At 46.2% G+C, this 16,943-nt stretch overlaps 1 protein-coding gene across 1 annotated transcript in view; it reads right to left on the reverse strand.

Annotated features, from left to right (window-relative positions):
* Positions 1-718: 718 nt before the first annotated feature.
* The window catches only part of Dok5 (docking protein 5), a 142,161-nt gene continuing 125,936 nt past the window's right edge, over positions 719-16,943 (reverse strand). The window contains exons 7-8 of the mRNA XM_021631241.2: positions 6,581-6,701; positions 719-1,223 (exon numbers count right to left, since the gene is read on the reverse strand). Coding sequence (XP_021486916.1) covers positions 1,159-1,223; positions 6,581-6,701 — 186 coding nt within the window. The 3' untranslated portion in view covers positions 719-1,158. The remainder of the gene's footprint in view (positions 1,224-6,580; positions 6,702-16,943) is intronic.

Below are 16,943 nucleotides of genomic sequence, written 5' to 3' on the forward strand. Positions count from 1 at the left end.
TTTTCATCTGTCCACCTGACACGAATCGATCAGCAGTGACAGCTGTGTGACAGGCTCAGCTCTAGGGCCCGGCATTGTAGCTCCAGACTCAGCAAAGGAACACACAGGCCATCAACGTCAATTTGGATTCAAGATATACAATGGAGTCGGGCACAGTGGCATATGCCTGTAATCCCAGCACTTGGGAGGCAGAGCACTGTGAGTCTGAGGCCAGCTGATCAGACAAGGCTATACAGAGAAACCCTGTCTGGAAAAATAAATAAATAAAATAAAATAAAAATTAAAAGATATACAATGGACACTGTACAACATACAGTCCCACGTGGTGTTCAAGCCCAATTCCATTATAAAAACCTGAAGGTCAAATTTAGCTGGACTTTCACCAGAAACAGTGCAGAACTCTTGTTTCCAGTGTATCCACCCCCCAGTGACATTAAGGACATAGAGAAAACTGTCACCAGAACCCAAGGGCCCTCTGGGTGTTAATGGTTGCTCATTTTAAAACACCTTATATGAGTCGTCTACTAAAAACAGAGGCTTTTGAAGGATGAGGGGTATGAATGGCTGTTGCCTTGTAAGTGATATTGAAGGGTCCTTTGAGAGGGGTCTTCGCTAAGAAGGGCGGGTGAAAACGTTGCTGTAACTCATTGGGAATACAACCAAATGTGAGTTCATAAGTGAACCAGAACCGCAGCACTAGTCACCGAGGAACAGTGTGTAAAGAAATAACAAGTAATGAAGAGGCGTTTTATTGTCCATACCGACCGTCATACAACTGAAACACAAGGAAAATCACACAAATCCACGAAAGGACAGACAGAGAAGCGCACCGAGGGCTTGCCAGCAGTAGAAAATCAGTCTGTAGTCACGACACTGACTCCTCCTGTCCAGCTGTAAAAACGGGGTGGGCCAATATTATCCCACGTGCTTCCATGAGGCTAGGGGCTGTATCTTAAAAAAAAAAAAAGAAAAGAAAAAAGGGAAAAAATATATATATACATATGTTGTATCGAAGCGTTTCCCATGGCCACACGCATTAGCAGGGCGCCAAGCTGCTCTTCTTCATTCTGCACTCTCCCTGGCTGTCCCTCTGTGTCCTCCGGCATGTGGGTCTGTGGCTGACACAGCACAAATGTGCTAGGCTCTTGGCAGTTGCTGTCAGTGCTCAGACCGGTAGGTGGGAAAAGTCTCTGTTCGATGAAGCTTCAGAGGGCTGGTGACATCTTTTCCAAAAGAGAATTAGAAAGAACAAACCGTTATCTCTCTCTCGGGAAAACCCATGATCAAACTGGCTCCTAATACAATTGATTTAGTTGACCAGAAAGAGGGAGCATGTTCATGACCGGGAGACTGTATTCCTAAGGTCACTCACAGAGATATGCAAATATGCATCACTACTAGGGTGTGCATAATTAACGTGTCATTTGCATCTGGCCTTTGCATCCAGCCCTGGTCGATCTGTTAGCAGCTGTGAAACTTTTAGAATTTTCATCTGTAGTACCTCCCCCAGCCATAGTACTCACAGGAAATGGGAGAAAAACACAAAACGAGACTGACTTTTGGTATAGACACTCTTTGCAAACCTGACTCAGAATCATGCTTTCTTTCCTCATGTCATTGTTAAATAAAAGATATTGTTCAGCTTTCTCTATTTCTAACCAAGTGAAGAGTCAGGAATCACCTTCCCCCGCACCCCACCATGGGAGTTGACACAGGGATTGGCATGGTTCCTCCATACAGGGCCAGAGAATAAATCTAACCAGACACAACAGCGCAGTAGCAGCCACAGTGGACACGCAACGGGTGAGTGAGGGCATTCCTGTGAAACTGTATTGAGAAACACAGGGATGGGGTAGAAAGGGGCTGGGAGAAACCAGTTTCTCCAGCTTGACAGCCGTAGTTCCTTGATTTTATAAAGCCAAAATGCTTTACTGCCACCTGCTGGCTTGGAGTGGCACAAGCAGGAATTTTACATGGCTAAGCCAGTTCTCAGTGGGTACACAGAGCGGGATCACAAGGCAGACAGGGATGGGGGGCTAAGGAAGCCTAGATGTTCCACCCACACTTTCAAACCTACGTTGTGCTTAACTGCTGAGTGATGGGTTCTTGGTGCCCGTGAGGCTGTGTGGCCCCAAGGCCTTCGTCTAACTTTGCTTTCCAGTGTCAAAACAGCACTGACTGAGCACTTAGGCCTCAGCCTCCATCCTCTCTGATCCTGTACCTGAGTGGAAAGACAGGCAATGACAGACAGAGCTCATCACCCACTTCTCCAAGATGAAAGGGAAAATTTTGCTTCATTTTCCCACCCAGTCCTGCTGGGGATTAAGGGAATTGCAATGGGCTTTGTGAGCTGTAAGTATGCAGAGTTATCCCGGCCCCAAACTAAACCAGATGCAAAGAGAACCAAGGCCTTGGGGCCAGTGAAATGGCTCTGTGGGTTCCTGCCTCTAAGCCTGGGAATCTGAGGTCAGTCCTCAGCATCCATACGGTGGAAGGAGGGAACAAATCCCAAGAGTTGTCCTCTGACTTCTTCACATGCATGCCATCAATGCATGTCACACACAGGCACATATACATGCACTAACACACACACACACACCCATGTCATCATTGCATCTCTTTCTCCCTCTCTCTCTCTCTCTCTCTCTCTCTCTCACACACACACACACACACACACACACACACACAAACACACACACACACACACTCATGTGAGAAACAAAGGCTTGGACACTTACAAGCCTCAAATCTGAACTCAGAGCAAATCTCTGGCTCACAGTGGTAATGATGTTAAACATTCCCAGGTGTCCAGGAATTACTTCTCAACACCCAGGAAATTTGAACAAGTGTTCTAGTCTCTTTCTGATGCCCACACTGCAACATAGAAACATACTGTCTATGGGTGGTGCTAGAATTAGCCAGTATATAGTATATATATGTCTTCATTATAGTTTGATAATAATTTCCTGCAGGGAGCAGACAGCCTAGACAGGATATTCAGGAAAAACCCACATCTTGAGTCAAGTGTGAGGCTCTTGTCAGCAGCTCCTTAAACTCTGGAAGCTTCCATGAAAACTGACTGACGCCAACCACACAGGGCTAAGTAAAATCCAGTTGCTGAACCAAATCCTTCAGCAAGGCCTAAAAGCTGGGTTTGGCTTACAGACAGGAAATAGACTGGAGAGATTTTTATGTCCTCTGTTTGCTTACTGTCCATGTCCACTTGCTGTCCATGTTGGATGATGGAAAGCTAGTACCAGCCTGGAGTCCACACACCTGGGCCCAGGTATGCTCTGGCCCACCACAGCATGGCTGACTAGAGGTGGCTTCAGTCAACTCTCAGATGTAGCTCTTACTGCATGTGACCTTGACAAAGGTCCTACCAGTTCTGTGCTGTCCCCCCGCCCACCCACCCACTTCATGTCACCCATGGTCCTGCAGACATGAATTGGAAGTCTGGCTTGTCATCTTTCCCCAAGCCTCGGGGCCTAGCCTGTAGCATCTCTCTTAACTGCTGTGCAAGCAACGCCTGTAGGAGGGTTAACACAAGTATTCAGAAAACAACACAAACGCCCCAGCCTAGCCACTGGCTCCGAGGGTCTATCCTCCCAAGAATGCATATGAACCTGCAAGGGCTGGTCTCAAGCCTATGACAACATCCTCATCTTAGCATGTGGTCCTTTGACTCATGCTGGGGCTAGGGTCTCCTCTCAGAGCGAAGGACCATCTGATGAAACTGCCAGGGACTCAGAACATGGGTGTCTTGCCTATTGCTCCATGCATGAGTCCCATGATCACCATGTCTCTAGTCCATAAATCTTTGCAACAGAGAGGATGAGAATGAGGATGGACTGCTCTTGCCAGCTCCAGCTGTGGCAGTCTTCTCCAGGAGGATGAAAACACTACCTAATGGCAGACATACATACACACACATACATACACACACACACATGCACACACACACACACACACCACACACACACACACACACCATGCTTTAATTTCCTGCCTGAGATGCACTTTTCCAGCTGAACTGGCCTGACCACAGAACTATCTTTGCAGGGTGCAACAGTGAGCTCTCTGCCAGTTTTTACACTGTGAGGGTTCTTGTTTTTGTTTTTCCATTGCCTACATCGCGACATCTTCCTTTTAATCATGTCATCTGCTGCATTGCTGAGTCCTCTGGCTATGTGGGCCCACAAAATTTTGTTGACTTTATTTTTCATGGGTTTCCCCCAGATTTTATGATAAAGGGCCTTTGCATGTTGGTTTCTAATTCTCACCATAGAAGAGGTTTTCTAAATGAAAACTGGAATCACGGGAGGAACAGAGACCATGAATTGAGTACAGCTTCATGAAAGCATCCTAAGTCAGAGTCAGAGCCAGATGTTATAATAAAACTCTATTTCCAGGTTTACCAGTAGGTGGCATTCTAAGCCTAAATTTGGGACAGTGGGACAGTGAGATTTTTTTTTTTTCAAACTGGTTTGCTAAATGCTCCTTTAGAGGTCTGTGTGATTTTCAGATAAATCACTTAGAGATATCAGAAAACCTCAGCTTGAACTCCATTGACATAGGTAATTTGAGCAGAGTTTGCCCTTCCCTTGGTTCTTGATCCAGACATTCAAGATCCATTTTTTTCCCCAACATCTACACACACACAGTCACTGCTGATGAACGCAGCTTGGAGGACATGGGGTCACGACGGCTCAGTGGGGCTGGGGAGGTGGTTCGGTTGGTTGACTGCTTGCCTAGCATGCACAAAGCCCTCGGTTCCGTCCCCCAGACACAGCGCCACAGTCCCAGCAACCAGAATACGGAGACAAAAGCAGGAGAAACTCAAGGTCCAGCCTGGACTACATGAGACCCTATCTCAGGAAGAAAGAAGACTTGGGGCTTTCTCACATCCCACCTTTCATTAAATGATAGTGACCCTGTGCAAGACACAGAAGGCAACAGGAGAGAACCAGCTGTGACACGCCTGCCCTCCTGGATATTATTGCTTCCCAGAAGGGTAGCTGTGTCTATCAAAGTGGTCATGTGACAAAACAATGAAATTCAAACTGTGATCTGGTTCCAATTGAGGAGATTGGCTCCTCCATCTCAGGCATGCCACTAACCAGGTTTGTGTACCAGCAACAGTAAAATAGTCCCTGGAGATCCAGGGACACTCAGGAGAGACCTGGAAAGTGAGGAGGAACAAGGTAGAATTGTGGGAACAGTACTATAGTCCAGAAAAAAAAAACCCACGTGCTAGGGGAGGGAGGGATGCCAGCAAGAAGGGCTGAAGGGCAGCTGATGTGGCTAGAGCACAGAGCTGATAATGATGACAAAGGATACCTTTTTCTGTGACTATCCATCCATCCAGCCAGCCAGCCAGCCATCCATCCATCCATCCAACCAACCAACCAACCATCCATCCATCCATCCATCTAACCATCACCCATCCATCCGTTCATCCATCCATCTGTTCATCCATCCATCCATCCATCCATCCATCCATCCATCTATCCATCCATCCATCCCTACATGTGGTGCTTAGCTTAAAATGTTAGCCTGTCACTATTTAGAATCACCCAAAAAGAGACTCTCAGTTGAAGAATTATCTGTCTAGGTTGGCTTGTGGGCATGTCTGCAGGGAATTGTCCTAACTGTTAACTGACCCAGCCCACTGTGGGTGACACTGTTTCTTACTTTGTGTCCTGGACTGTATAAAAGTGAAGCAAGCTTGCTGAGTCAGCAGGCAGGCAGCTTGAGACCATGCCTCAGTCTACCAACTGAGCCACATCCCTGGGTTCCACTGAGTCTTCTCTCTGCTTTTGGGATGTGGGTGTTATGTGACCTGCTGCTGGACTTCCTGCCTTGAACTACTGCCTGGATCTGTAAGCTTCCATAAACTCTCCCCTGTGTTGCTCATGCTCAGGGTATTTGTTACAGCAACAGAAATGGAGCTGGGATGCTACAATCATAGTTCAGCGAGTTCAGTCTTGGGCAAACTCTTTTCCAGTGTAGGTGCTGTGCTCGCCATCCAAATCCTGCATCAAGGATGCCCCACAACAGTGGTTCCTCCCAAGAGTGTTCAGAAAAAGCTCCTGGGGTCTTGTGCAAGCACTGAAGGCTGGAGGAGCCCTGCCCCCTTCTATTTTAGAATGCCCGGAGAAAGTTTCAAAAATTTGCATATCTAGCAGTTCCCTAGTAATGCTGACCCATTAATCTTGAGCCCAGAGGACTGTTTCTAGAACCAGGATGCTAGCCTTCGGCCAAACTTCACACAGGTGTCCCTTAAAAAGACGAGTTGCTGGGTTACTTCGTGGTACATCAAGACCCAGGACTGCTGTGGCTAAAGGCCCAAGAATCTACATTTTAAACAAATTCCCTGAGAATGCCATTGATAGAAGCAAACCTTTGAGGACCCGGAATCCAGAAAGGTGAAGTATCCAGGGTCATGAGGCCTCGATGGAGATACTCCATCGAGTATCAACTTGGGAGGTGTCACAGTGGCACACGGCAGCTTAACCAGCCCCTGGTGTGAGCAGCCGGGCTCAGGCCCCCATGCAGGCAGGCAGTGTGCTCTGCTTACCTTGCAGATGGTACAGCTGCCCTGTGCTATGCTGCCTTGTGATGTGCTGCCAGTAGGCGCTGCGGGGCAGGGGCACCACGGTGCTCAGCGAGGCGGCCCGCTCACTCATCTTCATCTGGAGCTGGAATCAGAGAGGAGAGAGAGAGGTGAGTCAGCCAGGCAGAGCCTCACAGAGACCTGCCGGAGGGGAGAGTGGGACACATGAGGGCAGGAGTGTCCGAACCACAGAACCAGCTGTCCGCACGCTAAGGATCCACTTTCGGTAGTGGGCGGTCTCTGGCTTTGCCTGCTTTTCAGCTCCATGCTTCATCCTATTGGCAAACCCAACTACCCTTTGGGGGCCACACTGCCCCTCAGCTCAACCCCTCTAGCCCTTGGCACGTGACCTTACCACCCATTCTGGGGTTAAGTGGGTCACCCACGCCAGGCCAAAATAATGTAGTCATCTGCACTTCTATTAAATATGCCATCAATAGAGCTGAGCTGAGGATGTGTGGCAATTATGTTAGTTGTTTTATCCTGAGTCTAGTAGGTATGCAAGAAATCAGTGCTTAAGGAAGGCATCTTTTCATGGAGGGAGAAAAGGAAGCAGAGACCTTCTTGGAAGAACAAAGAAAGGATGTGATGGTGAACAGAGGCCAATGAGAGCGAGGCAACCAGGAAAAGAGAGTGATGGCTAGAGCTAGACAAGCCCCGCTGAGACCCAGGCCAAGCCCAGCTGGTTGAGTTGGACCTGTCGCCAGTGTCAGAAAACAAAAGCAATCTGTCTGCTCCACCAAGGTGCCTTCGCTCAGCTGTCCACTGTTCTAGGCACTGAGGGAGCAAAGGGGCCAACACAAGCATCCAAGGTCTTGAGAAGATCAGAGGCCTGCTCTGCCACAGCAGGGGACCTACCACACAGGAAAGACATGCCAGAGAAAAGCAGCTAGGACCCCATGTACGAGATGGGTTGTTGAGGGGAAGCTGTTCTTGCACACTGTCCTGTCTGAGCACTGGTCTCAAGTATACACAATACAGCTTCTCATACCAGGGTACAGGCACTATTTTCTTTTTGGGCATGGAGTGGGGGGATGTTGAGATAGGGTTTTTCTGTGTAGCCCTAGCTGGGCTCCAACTCACAAAGACCCACCTGCCTCTGCCTCCTGAGTGCTGGGATTAAAGGTGTAAGTCACCACACCCAGCAAGTTACTGCTTTCTAACTTGATACCATCAGTGCTTGAGCACTGAGGAAGCCATTATAGCTCTTTAAAGATCGAGAGAGAGAAAATATTGCCCAAGACACGGATTTGTGTAGGATGTTTATCAGTACATGCTTTGTGATCAGTAAAAAAACTGGAAGTTGCCTAAGTATCCCTCAGTCAAGGCCTACTGCAGTTAGTTGCTGATAGACACAAAAGGATAGACCAAGAGACACAAAAGCAAACAGTTTTCCCTGGAAACAGAAGAAGTAAGTAACAGGAAAGGAAACAGGTGTGTATGTTGTATCAAGAAGGAAGAGCAGCAGACCATAGCTGTCAGCGGCATTAAGTTCCTGCCCTGCAGAGCTGCATGAGAATTTGATGAGAGGATGCATGTTTGCCCTTGCCTAGGAAAAACTAAGCATAGGGAAAGAAGTGGAGGTGATGATGGGGATGATGATGATGATGATGATGATGATGATGATGATGATAGGGATGGAGGTGATGATGATGGGGATGGGGTTGATGACAATGATGACTATGGTGCTGGTGATGGTGACGATGTTGATGGTGGTGGTGGTTGTGGTGATGGCGATAGTGGTGATGGTGATAACAATTGTAGTGAGGATGGTGACAGTAAAAGTGATAGTGGTAGTCATAATGATGGTGATCGAGAAGATGGTGGTCACGATGACGACGGTGGTAGTGATGGTGATGTTGCTTATGATGGGGTGACAAGGCTGACAGTGGTGATAATGATGGTGATCTGCAAAGCCCATTTAAATTTTTTTCTTTTAAAGAAAGGAACTTCCTGTACATATTCCTTCAGACTGGGTAGTTTCAAACATAATGCAGGCACATTCCCTCAATAAGACCAAATGATATTAAGCATCATATCCTGGAGACCAAAACTCATTGTAGCTGATGTGACTCAACTTACAAAAAAGATAATAAGCAATCACTCAAAGATAATTTAATTCATATGCGCTGCTTCACTGTTTCCGGATTGAATTTCTGCTCCCTGTCATAACTGCATCGTTACCAAAATATGTCCCCACATGACATCAGAAAAAAGCATGGGGTTTCATGAGACGGTAGTCCATAAAAATGGACTCTGGAGCTGGAAGGTGGGAAGGATTGCCAGGGCTGAGCCTGGAGGAAGCGTCTGTAGCCTTTTCTGCCCTCAAGAAAAGTTCCCAAGAAAGAAAATCAAGTGTTGACTGGTGATTGGTGACATCTGACCTCTTTTGCATGTAATGTGAGAGCTGGAGGAAGGAGAAAGATTAGTGTGGGCACCCCCGTGATTTGATTTTCTTAATATAAGATTATATTTAATATAATAAAATTTTAATATAAAAGAAACCCTTGGGAAATAGCAGTCATTTCTAATTATTTGTTACATTACTGCAAATACGTTTCGATGGCCTGGCACTATCTGGAGGTATTTTTAGAAAGCTTATTTATTTAGTAACAATAATGAAATGGCACTGGTGTCATGTTTTGTGGAGAACAGCACAGAGCCTGGCTTCTTATCCCTCCCTCAGCCCTTTGAAAGAATATCCAATTCTATGAAAGGACCAGTTTTTAAACACTGCCCTTGGAGAGAAGTGACAAGAAAGGACTGTGTCGCTGGACAATGTGAAAACAACTGAATGGTGCACATCACCAAGTCGCTGTCCCTGAGCCGCTTGGTGATGGATTGGTGGGGAGGGATTGTGGGGAGGGGTTGGTGGGGAGGGATTGGTGGGGAGGGATTGGTGGGGAGGGATTGTGGGGAGGGGTTGGTGGGGAGGGATTGGTGGGGAGGGATTGTGGGGAGGGGTTGGTGGGGAGGGATTGGTGGAGAGGGATTGGTGGGGAGGGATTGGTGCTCCTCCATGCTTCTGGCAGTTGGTCACAGAGCTGCAGGATCAGTGCTCGTGGGCACGACTCACAGGAATGTCAATTAGCAGCCATGTCAGAGCATTTGCATTTGGGTAGCTGGAGCAAACTGGACCTTTCTCCTTTATGAAACACTTTCCACACTTCCGCACCACGTGGCTGTTCAACCATCTATCTAATACTTGCACATTGGAAAATAAGAACCTCCTCCAGCTTTGCAAAACCCTGGGGAATCCTGCTGCAATGGGAGAGTGGCATTCCTGGGAGATCTCCATTCACCGAAGTGTGGAAGCTTCAGGTTAGGGGAAGGTCAGTGACAGCCATAGGCTCGTGTGCCGTCACTGGTACACTGTGGTCCAGCTTGGGCAGTCCATGAAGGCTGGGCCTGGCTTCTAGGAAATTACAGAACATGGAGAATATCATTCTGGTTGGAAATGCTTCTGTGCAGTGACACAAATGCCCTGAGGAGCACAGCTTAAGGGAGAAATAGTTTATTTTAGCTCATAGTGGAAGGTACATGCCAACAGTGTGCAAGCGGCTGGTTATGTCAAATCCACAGTCAGGAAATGGAGGGGTGAACTCTGCTGCAGCTCCACTCTTGCTCTCCTTTTAATACTCTCCAGGATCGTTGCTGCAGGAAAGGGTGCCTCGCACAGAGGGGAAGCCTTCCCACCTCAATACAATAAAGGTAATCCTCCATTGACATGACCAGAGACCCATCTCCCAGGTGATCCTACAGTCTATTAGCCACCACAGCTGGTATGAAGAGGTCCGTGTAAGAAGGATGGAAGAAGTGACATTTTCAAAACGTGGGCACTGGTAGGTGTGTGGCTACAACAGCAAGACTGTGTGGCATGGCCACATCCCTCTCCAGGATAGCCACGGCACCTTGCTCACCCCCAGTTTACCAAGAGCTACTGTCTGAGGCAGCTGTAGAGGGCTTTGTCTGGATCACCTTTGACTTCCCTTCTTGTGCAGAGCTTCCCAGCCTCAACACCATAATGGACTTTCCTCCAACTTACCCAGTGCACCCGAGCTCTCTCTGTGGGAAGAGAGACAAACCGAACATCCTGCCTGACCCATGCACTCATGTCCCATCCCTCCTAACACACACGTGGCTCTACTGCACATGGAACCATAGCGAGAAGGAAACCGCCTTCCGTGCTGTCTCTGTGTCCGCATGAAGCATGCACGCTGGACGATCTAGTCTCTCAAATTAACCAGCTGAGGAGCAGAGTGTTGCCCAGCAAAAGGGGCAGCTGCTCGAAAAAAGGTGTCCTATCTCTTACACTCTAGTCTTGTGCCTCGCCGCTGCCTTCACCTCTCAGTTCAGCCACTTCCAACCATGACTGGATGCCATCGCACTTCTGCTCCCAAGCCTGAGGGTCCTCCCCACTTCCAGCATCCTGATACCCACAGGCCCTCCTGAAATCTGCCCCAGAGATGACACCTCTCCGTTTCCCTCCAAAGAGCTAGGTAGGTCTAACTCACCTCAGAGTTCTGTTCTCATTCGAATCGTTTCATCATTTTGCTAGCGCCTGTCAAGTGGTCTTCCGCCTACTGCAGACCACAAATTCCTTGCACTCCCATATCCCGCCTTCTCTTTACGCCATCAGGATGCACCCATGGCTCTTTCTAACCCAGACTGAGAGAGTCCAGATGCTGCGCAGTGCCATGAAATACTCAATACATGAAATACATGCACTGAACCTGTACGTGGCTGGGGTTTCAGATATACTGAAAGCACCATGTTACCAGAAAGAGTAGTTTGTTCTTCCATGTCTATTCCCCGGGTTGCAAAGGGCAGTCAATGAACCATAAACAAAATATCAAAATTATCGGGAGAGACAGGGAAGATGACACAGCAGTCAAGAGCACTGGCTGTTTTTGTAGAGGACCCGAGTCTAGTTCCCAGCACCCACATGGCAGCCCACAACTATCCGTAACTCTAGTTCCAGGGGACACAGCACCCTCTTCTGGTCCCCATGGTACTGTATGACCACGGTACTTGTACATGTAAGTAGGCAAAATGAAAACAAAATAAATGAACCTTTTTAAAAAAGTCATATTGTAGTAAAAAATAACTAATAGCAAATCGGATGCATGTGATCACATCTTTGAACCTGAAATAATTGCACTTGGTGAAAGGCGCCTCCATAAATAACATCAGATTCGTATACTTCCACTTACATGAAATTCTCAGGAGAAGTGAAAAGCAGAAACGCCTGATCTCCTAGGGTTTTCCTAAGAGATAAGAAGGCTGTTCTGGAATTAATTACAGCCTCGTGGTTCTAAATATAAAACACTAACTACATAACTCAAAGAGATGTGTGCCTGTCCTCTATAAACCAAGATGATAATGGATGCTTCTATCTCAGGGAAGTTGTCACCAAAGCTGTAAAATTAGCTTGTCGTACCTAAGATACAAGTTACCTGAACAGCGTGAGACCGCGGGTTAGTGTCTCTCTTCCCAGTCAAATGATGTCAGGGAAAGTTAGAGCCTGGGCACATTCTAACCGTCGGATATCATAACATGACATTGTCGTTTGCGAAATTCATGCTTGAGAATGGCACAGTTGAGGTAACCCCTCAAAAAGTAGCAGAAATAAAGTCCCATAAAGTTTATAGATGTTTACTGGGCTGCATTAATAACTATGCTTAGCTGTTTGCAACTTTCTCTGGAGACCTGAATGGTCACTGGTCAGAGCAAGTGAGGTGAGTGGCGGTGCCTTAGCAGATCCTTGAGGAGTCATTCAGCACTTGCAGTGAAGGCAACATTGTCGGGGTCCCTTCCTCTAGTAAGAAAACCCTACTAACCCTCTTGAGAAAGAAAACATTTTAATGACCAGGCTATGAGGCACACACAGGACCTGGAAAGTAACAGCAGCTGACTCCTCCCATCCACCCCACTCTCTACCTGCCAGCATTTTTGGATCCTTCATCTGACTGACAGGAATGTGTTCCCTGTGCCTTTTGTGAATCTGGGCCCAGGAGTGCACAGCGGCAGGGGCTTTGGCTGTAATCCTGCCTCATGTTGCTCTCCTGCAGACATTTGCTTCTGCAGCAGAGCTGTTTGGAGAAATAGAACAGCGTGGCTGGGTAGAATTCTTGCCCGATGTAGTCAGTCCCGGGTCATGCTGTGACCCTGGTCAGAAGCAAATGTGAATTATCACCTGGCAGATCACCAGACTCAGGGTCCTGAAATCATCCTTCTTGGGCTGACTGACTTACCCCTGGTTGCGATCAGAAATAACCCAAGGAGGACTCAGGCAATGACCATGTGCAAGCAATATTGTCATTGTTCATCCATTCAACCCAGCCCTGAAAGGATGGCTCAGGATGCAGTTGGACAGTGGAGTCAAATGAGTCAGGAGCCATACCTGCACCTGTGTGTGTTTTCTACCTAAGAGACCTCTGAAGCTTATGTAATTCTTTTCCTTCTTTTTTCTCTCCTCTCTCTTTCTTTCGTCACTCCTCCCTTTCTCCCTTCCTCCTTCCCTTCTTTAAGATAGGGTCTTATGTAGCTGATGCTGGCCTCCAATTCACTATATTGTCAAGGATGACCTTGAACTTCTGCTCCTCTTGCCTCTGCCCCCTAAGTGCTGAGACTACAGGTATGTGCTACCACACCTGGTTCATATGGTGTTGGAGATCAAGACCATCGCTTCCCTCATGCTCAGCAGGTACTCTACCAGCTGAGCTGCATCCCCAGCCAAGCCTATGCAATCCTGATAACATTCTCAGTTGTGTGTGTGTGTAAATGCATGTGTACTTGTGTGTATGTGTGTGTATATACACATTGTATGTATGTCTGTTAATGTGTGAATGTGTGTGTTTACAACAAATTTCCAGGATGTTTTCAGCATAAACTGTAGCAAAGTTGAGTCAGAGGAGACAACAGTCTGAGAGAAAGACAGAGAGACAAAGAGAGGGGAGAGGGAGAGGGAGAGGAGAGGGAGAAGGAGGGAGAAAAGAATAACTCTCAGCTACTGCACTTTCTCCTTTTACTCCACCCTTAGCTGTCTCTTGGCATCCCCTGTCCTGGCCATTGGCTTCTCCAGCTTCTATCTGTTTGTCTATCTGTGACACAATTAAATTTCTTCCTAACACCATTTCCCATGCTCTGGTTAGTCTTGTTGTCAAATTGACACTTCCAGGGAGAGGGACCTTCAGTTGAGGAATGGCATCCATCAAATTAGCCTGGAGAGCCTTTTCAGATTGCCGATTGATATAGGAGGGCCCAGCCTACTATGGGAGGCACAATCCCCGGCAGGTAGCCTGGGATGTATAGAAAGGTAGCTGACCATGAGCCACGAGCAAACAAATAAACCACACTCCTTCACGGCCTCTATCTCAGTTACTGCCTCCAGGCTCTTGCCTTGAGTTTCCCTCAATGGTGAATTATAACCTGTAGCCAAATAAACCCTTTCTAACTCCAAATTGCTTTTGGTCAGTATTTAATCACAGCAACAGACAGGCACATGCTAAGTAAGTAAACAGAAGAGATAGAATAAAACCTTTTTGAAGCTTTCTGTGCACTCACAGAACAATGAGAGAAACAGGAATAAATTAAAGAAATCGCAGCATGCTCGATTCTATTCCTACCCCAAGAAGGCTTTGTACAGGATCTGAAAATATTTTGTCTGGCAGCAAGAAGGGGAAAGTATTCCAATATTTGTGATATTTATGACCTGTTCCCAGACTTGTAATATATTGTGCTCTCTCACACAATTGATATATTTCTGTTGTGCTTAGGAAGTACAGGAGCATATCTTAAGGTAGATCTTAAATCAGCTCCAAGCAAACGACAAAGAGAGACAGATAAAGCCTGTGAACATGCTGGTGTATTTCTTGTCTACCTGTTTTAAAAAGATGCATATGTATGGGCTTCAGAGATGGCTCAGTGGTTAAGAGCACTGGCTGATCTCCCAGAGGATCTGGGTTCGATTCCCAAGCACCCACATGGCGACTCACAATTTTCTGACTCGAGTCCCAGGGGATGTAACTTCCTCATCTGGCCTCTCTGGGCCCTGAGCACACACAGTGTACAGATGTATACCCAGGCAAACACTCATATACATATAAAACAAAAAATGAATAAAATCTCAAAAGAGTGAAAAAAAAAAAAGGAGTGCCTACTGTTCTTGCCAAGGACTCAAGTTCCATTCCCAAAACCCACCGTTGAGCACCCACAACCACCTGTTACTCTAGCTCCAGGGGTTCCAACACCTTCTTCTGGCCCCCCAAGGCACCTGCAAGTGGCTGTGCACACCCACCCATACGATTAAAAATAAGATAAAATGTGCACGCGTCGTATTGCTGCAGTACAAACTGGAGGATGAATGGGTACAGTTACGACATCCCCCTCTCCATGTTCTCCAGCACAGGCTGTCCTGACACCTTTGAACCTGTTGTGTTCCGTGTTGTCGCAGCCCACGCCTTCCTTGCACAGTGACTTGTGCTGCTTGTTTTCTGGCCGTGTTTTATTTGGCAGACGAGACACTGCGCCTTAAGGTGACCCACTCTGCTTCCTGACACCCTTTTCCTTGCTGACCCCAGTTTTTCATTCGGAGAGCTGATATAGAGGTGGCTGCTGCAGGGACCAGTTTTCAAATGGGCTTCAAAATTTAATTTTAACTTGCACAATAAGATGGTTTTCAACTGATTCAAAAATTACTTTTAAATGTCGCTGCCCTATCACGGCAGCCATGAGGCGGTGATTTCGTTTTCGTTCTTAAAGAGCCCTCACCTTCAGGCTATTGTGCAACAGACTAAACTATAATCACCAAGAAAAAAAAAAAAGATGAGTCTTTGGGAAAGTATAGAAAATGAATTTAAAGGCAAAGAGTAGCAATTTTCTATGTAGGCTCTGAATGAGTTTGTCACTAGTATGAATTTAAATACTATCTAGCCACAGTCCATACTTTCTGAATATGTGTCCATAACTACGATCTTCCCCTAAAAGAATATGCATGTGTGCGTGTGTGTGTGTGTGTGTGTGTGTGTGTGTGTGTGTGGTTAGTCAGTAGCAATGGTGTCAGACATCTCTCAGGGATCATGGAATCTTGGAATGTACTCCTGTAGGTATGGGGACATTCTCATATTTGTGGGATGAATCAATTTATTAGGAACATAAGGTCTGATTAATATAAAAAATAAAAATTAATAATAAAAAAGAAACATAAGGTCGGGGAGAGGCATGGAAGGAGATGAAGGAGGAAGCATGGGATTGGGAGGGGATGAGGTAGGGGCCACAGCAGGACTGCAAAGTGAATAAACTATAATTTATAAAAATATAAATAAAATTCTAAAAAGTGAAAAAAAGAGGAGGCTTGCATGTATTTCCCCTCTTTTGTGAGTCATCTTCTGACTTTTGTGCCTTTTTTTTCTTTACAGAAGATAAATTTTTATGCAGTATAAATTGTTCATTTTTTTATGATTCCTGGGAAATTCAGTCACATTAGAAAACTTTCTTTATTCCAAGGTTATAAACAACCAGTTTTTTTTCTGCTTGCATTCACCTACTTTTGTATTTTGAATTTAAATTTTACATCCTTTGATAGTTTTTCTCAGTGTGATCTAGCCTTATCTGTACAAGACTATATATAATATCAAAACAATGTAATTTGATAAATATATTTTTTCAATAGCATTTAATAAAAAGTTATTTCTTACACTAATCTGAGATGCCATAAATTCTTATGTCTATTTATAAAAGAAGAAAGAAGGAAGGAAGAAAGAAAGAAAGAAAGAAAGAAAGAAAGAAAGAGAAAGAAAGAAAGAAAGAGAAAGAAAGAAAAATAAGGTCAAGGGGTGTGTGGGAGTATGGGAGAGATCCAAGGAGTAACTGAAAGAACAATTTCTTTGGCACTATTTATATTTTATGCCATGTTCATTTTGAAATGAATGCATCCCATATCAAATCCTACCCCTCGCCTATTTGCATACCACCCTGTTCATTGGCTGAAAGGACTTGGCAACTCTGAATAACACACTGAGGGCTGGATGGGTATTTCTCCCTCCCAGAAACAGGAAGAGGGGGGGTAGTCATGCTCCCCGAAAACACTTAAAGGGACAAAATGCCTTTGTATTCCACGTAGCATGGTGTGGTGACAAGTTCCCACTCATCCCATCTCTTTGTCCCAGCCCTCCACTCCCCTCCAAAGGACACTAGCAAAGAAAGCCAGAAGTGAAAAAGGACTCTCGCTGCATCCCAGTGCAATCTCAAGTCTCTAAGCTGAAAGGAGTGCTCACTTATCTTGTGATGGGGAAATGGGTTTTGAACCAGATCTTAAATTTCAGGT

Source organism: Meriones unguiculatus, chromosome 4, assembly GCF_030254825.1.
Source record: "Meriones unguiculatus strain TT.TT164.6M chromosome 4, Bangor_MerUng_6.1, whole genome shotgun sequence".
Taxonomy (NCBI): domain Eukaryota; kingdom Metazoa; phylum Chordata; class Mammalia; order Rodentia; family Muridae; genus Meriones; species Meriones unguiculatus.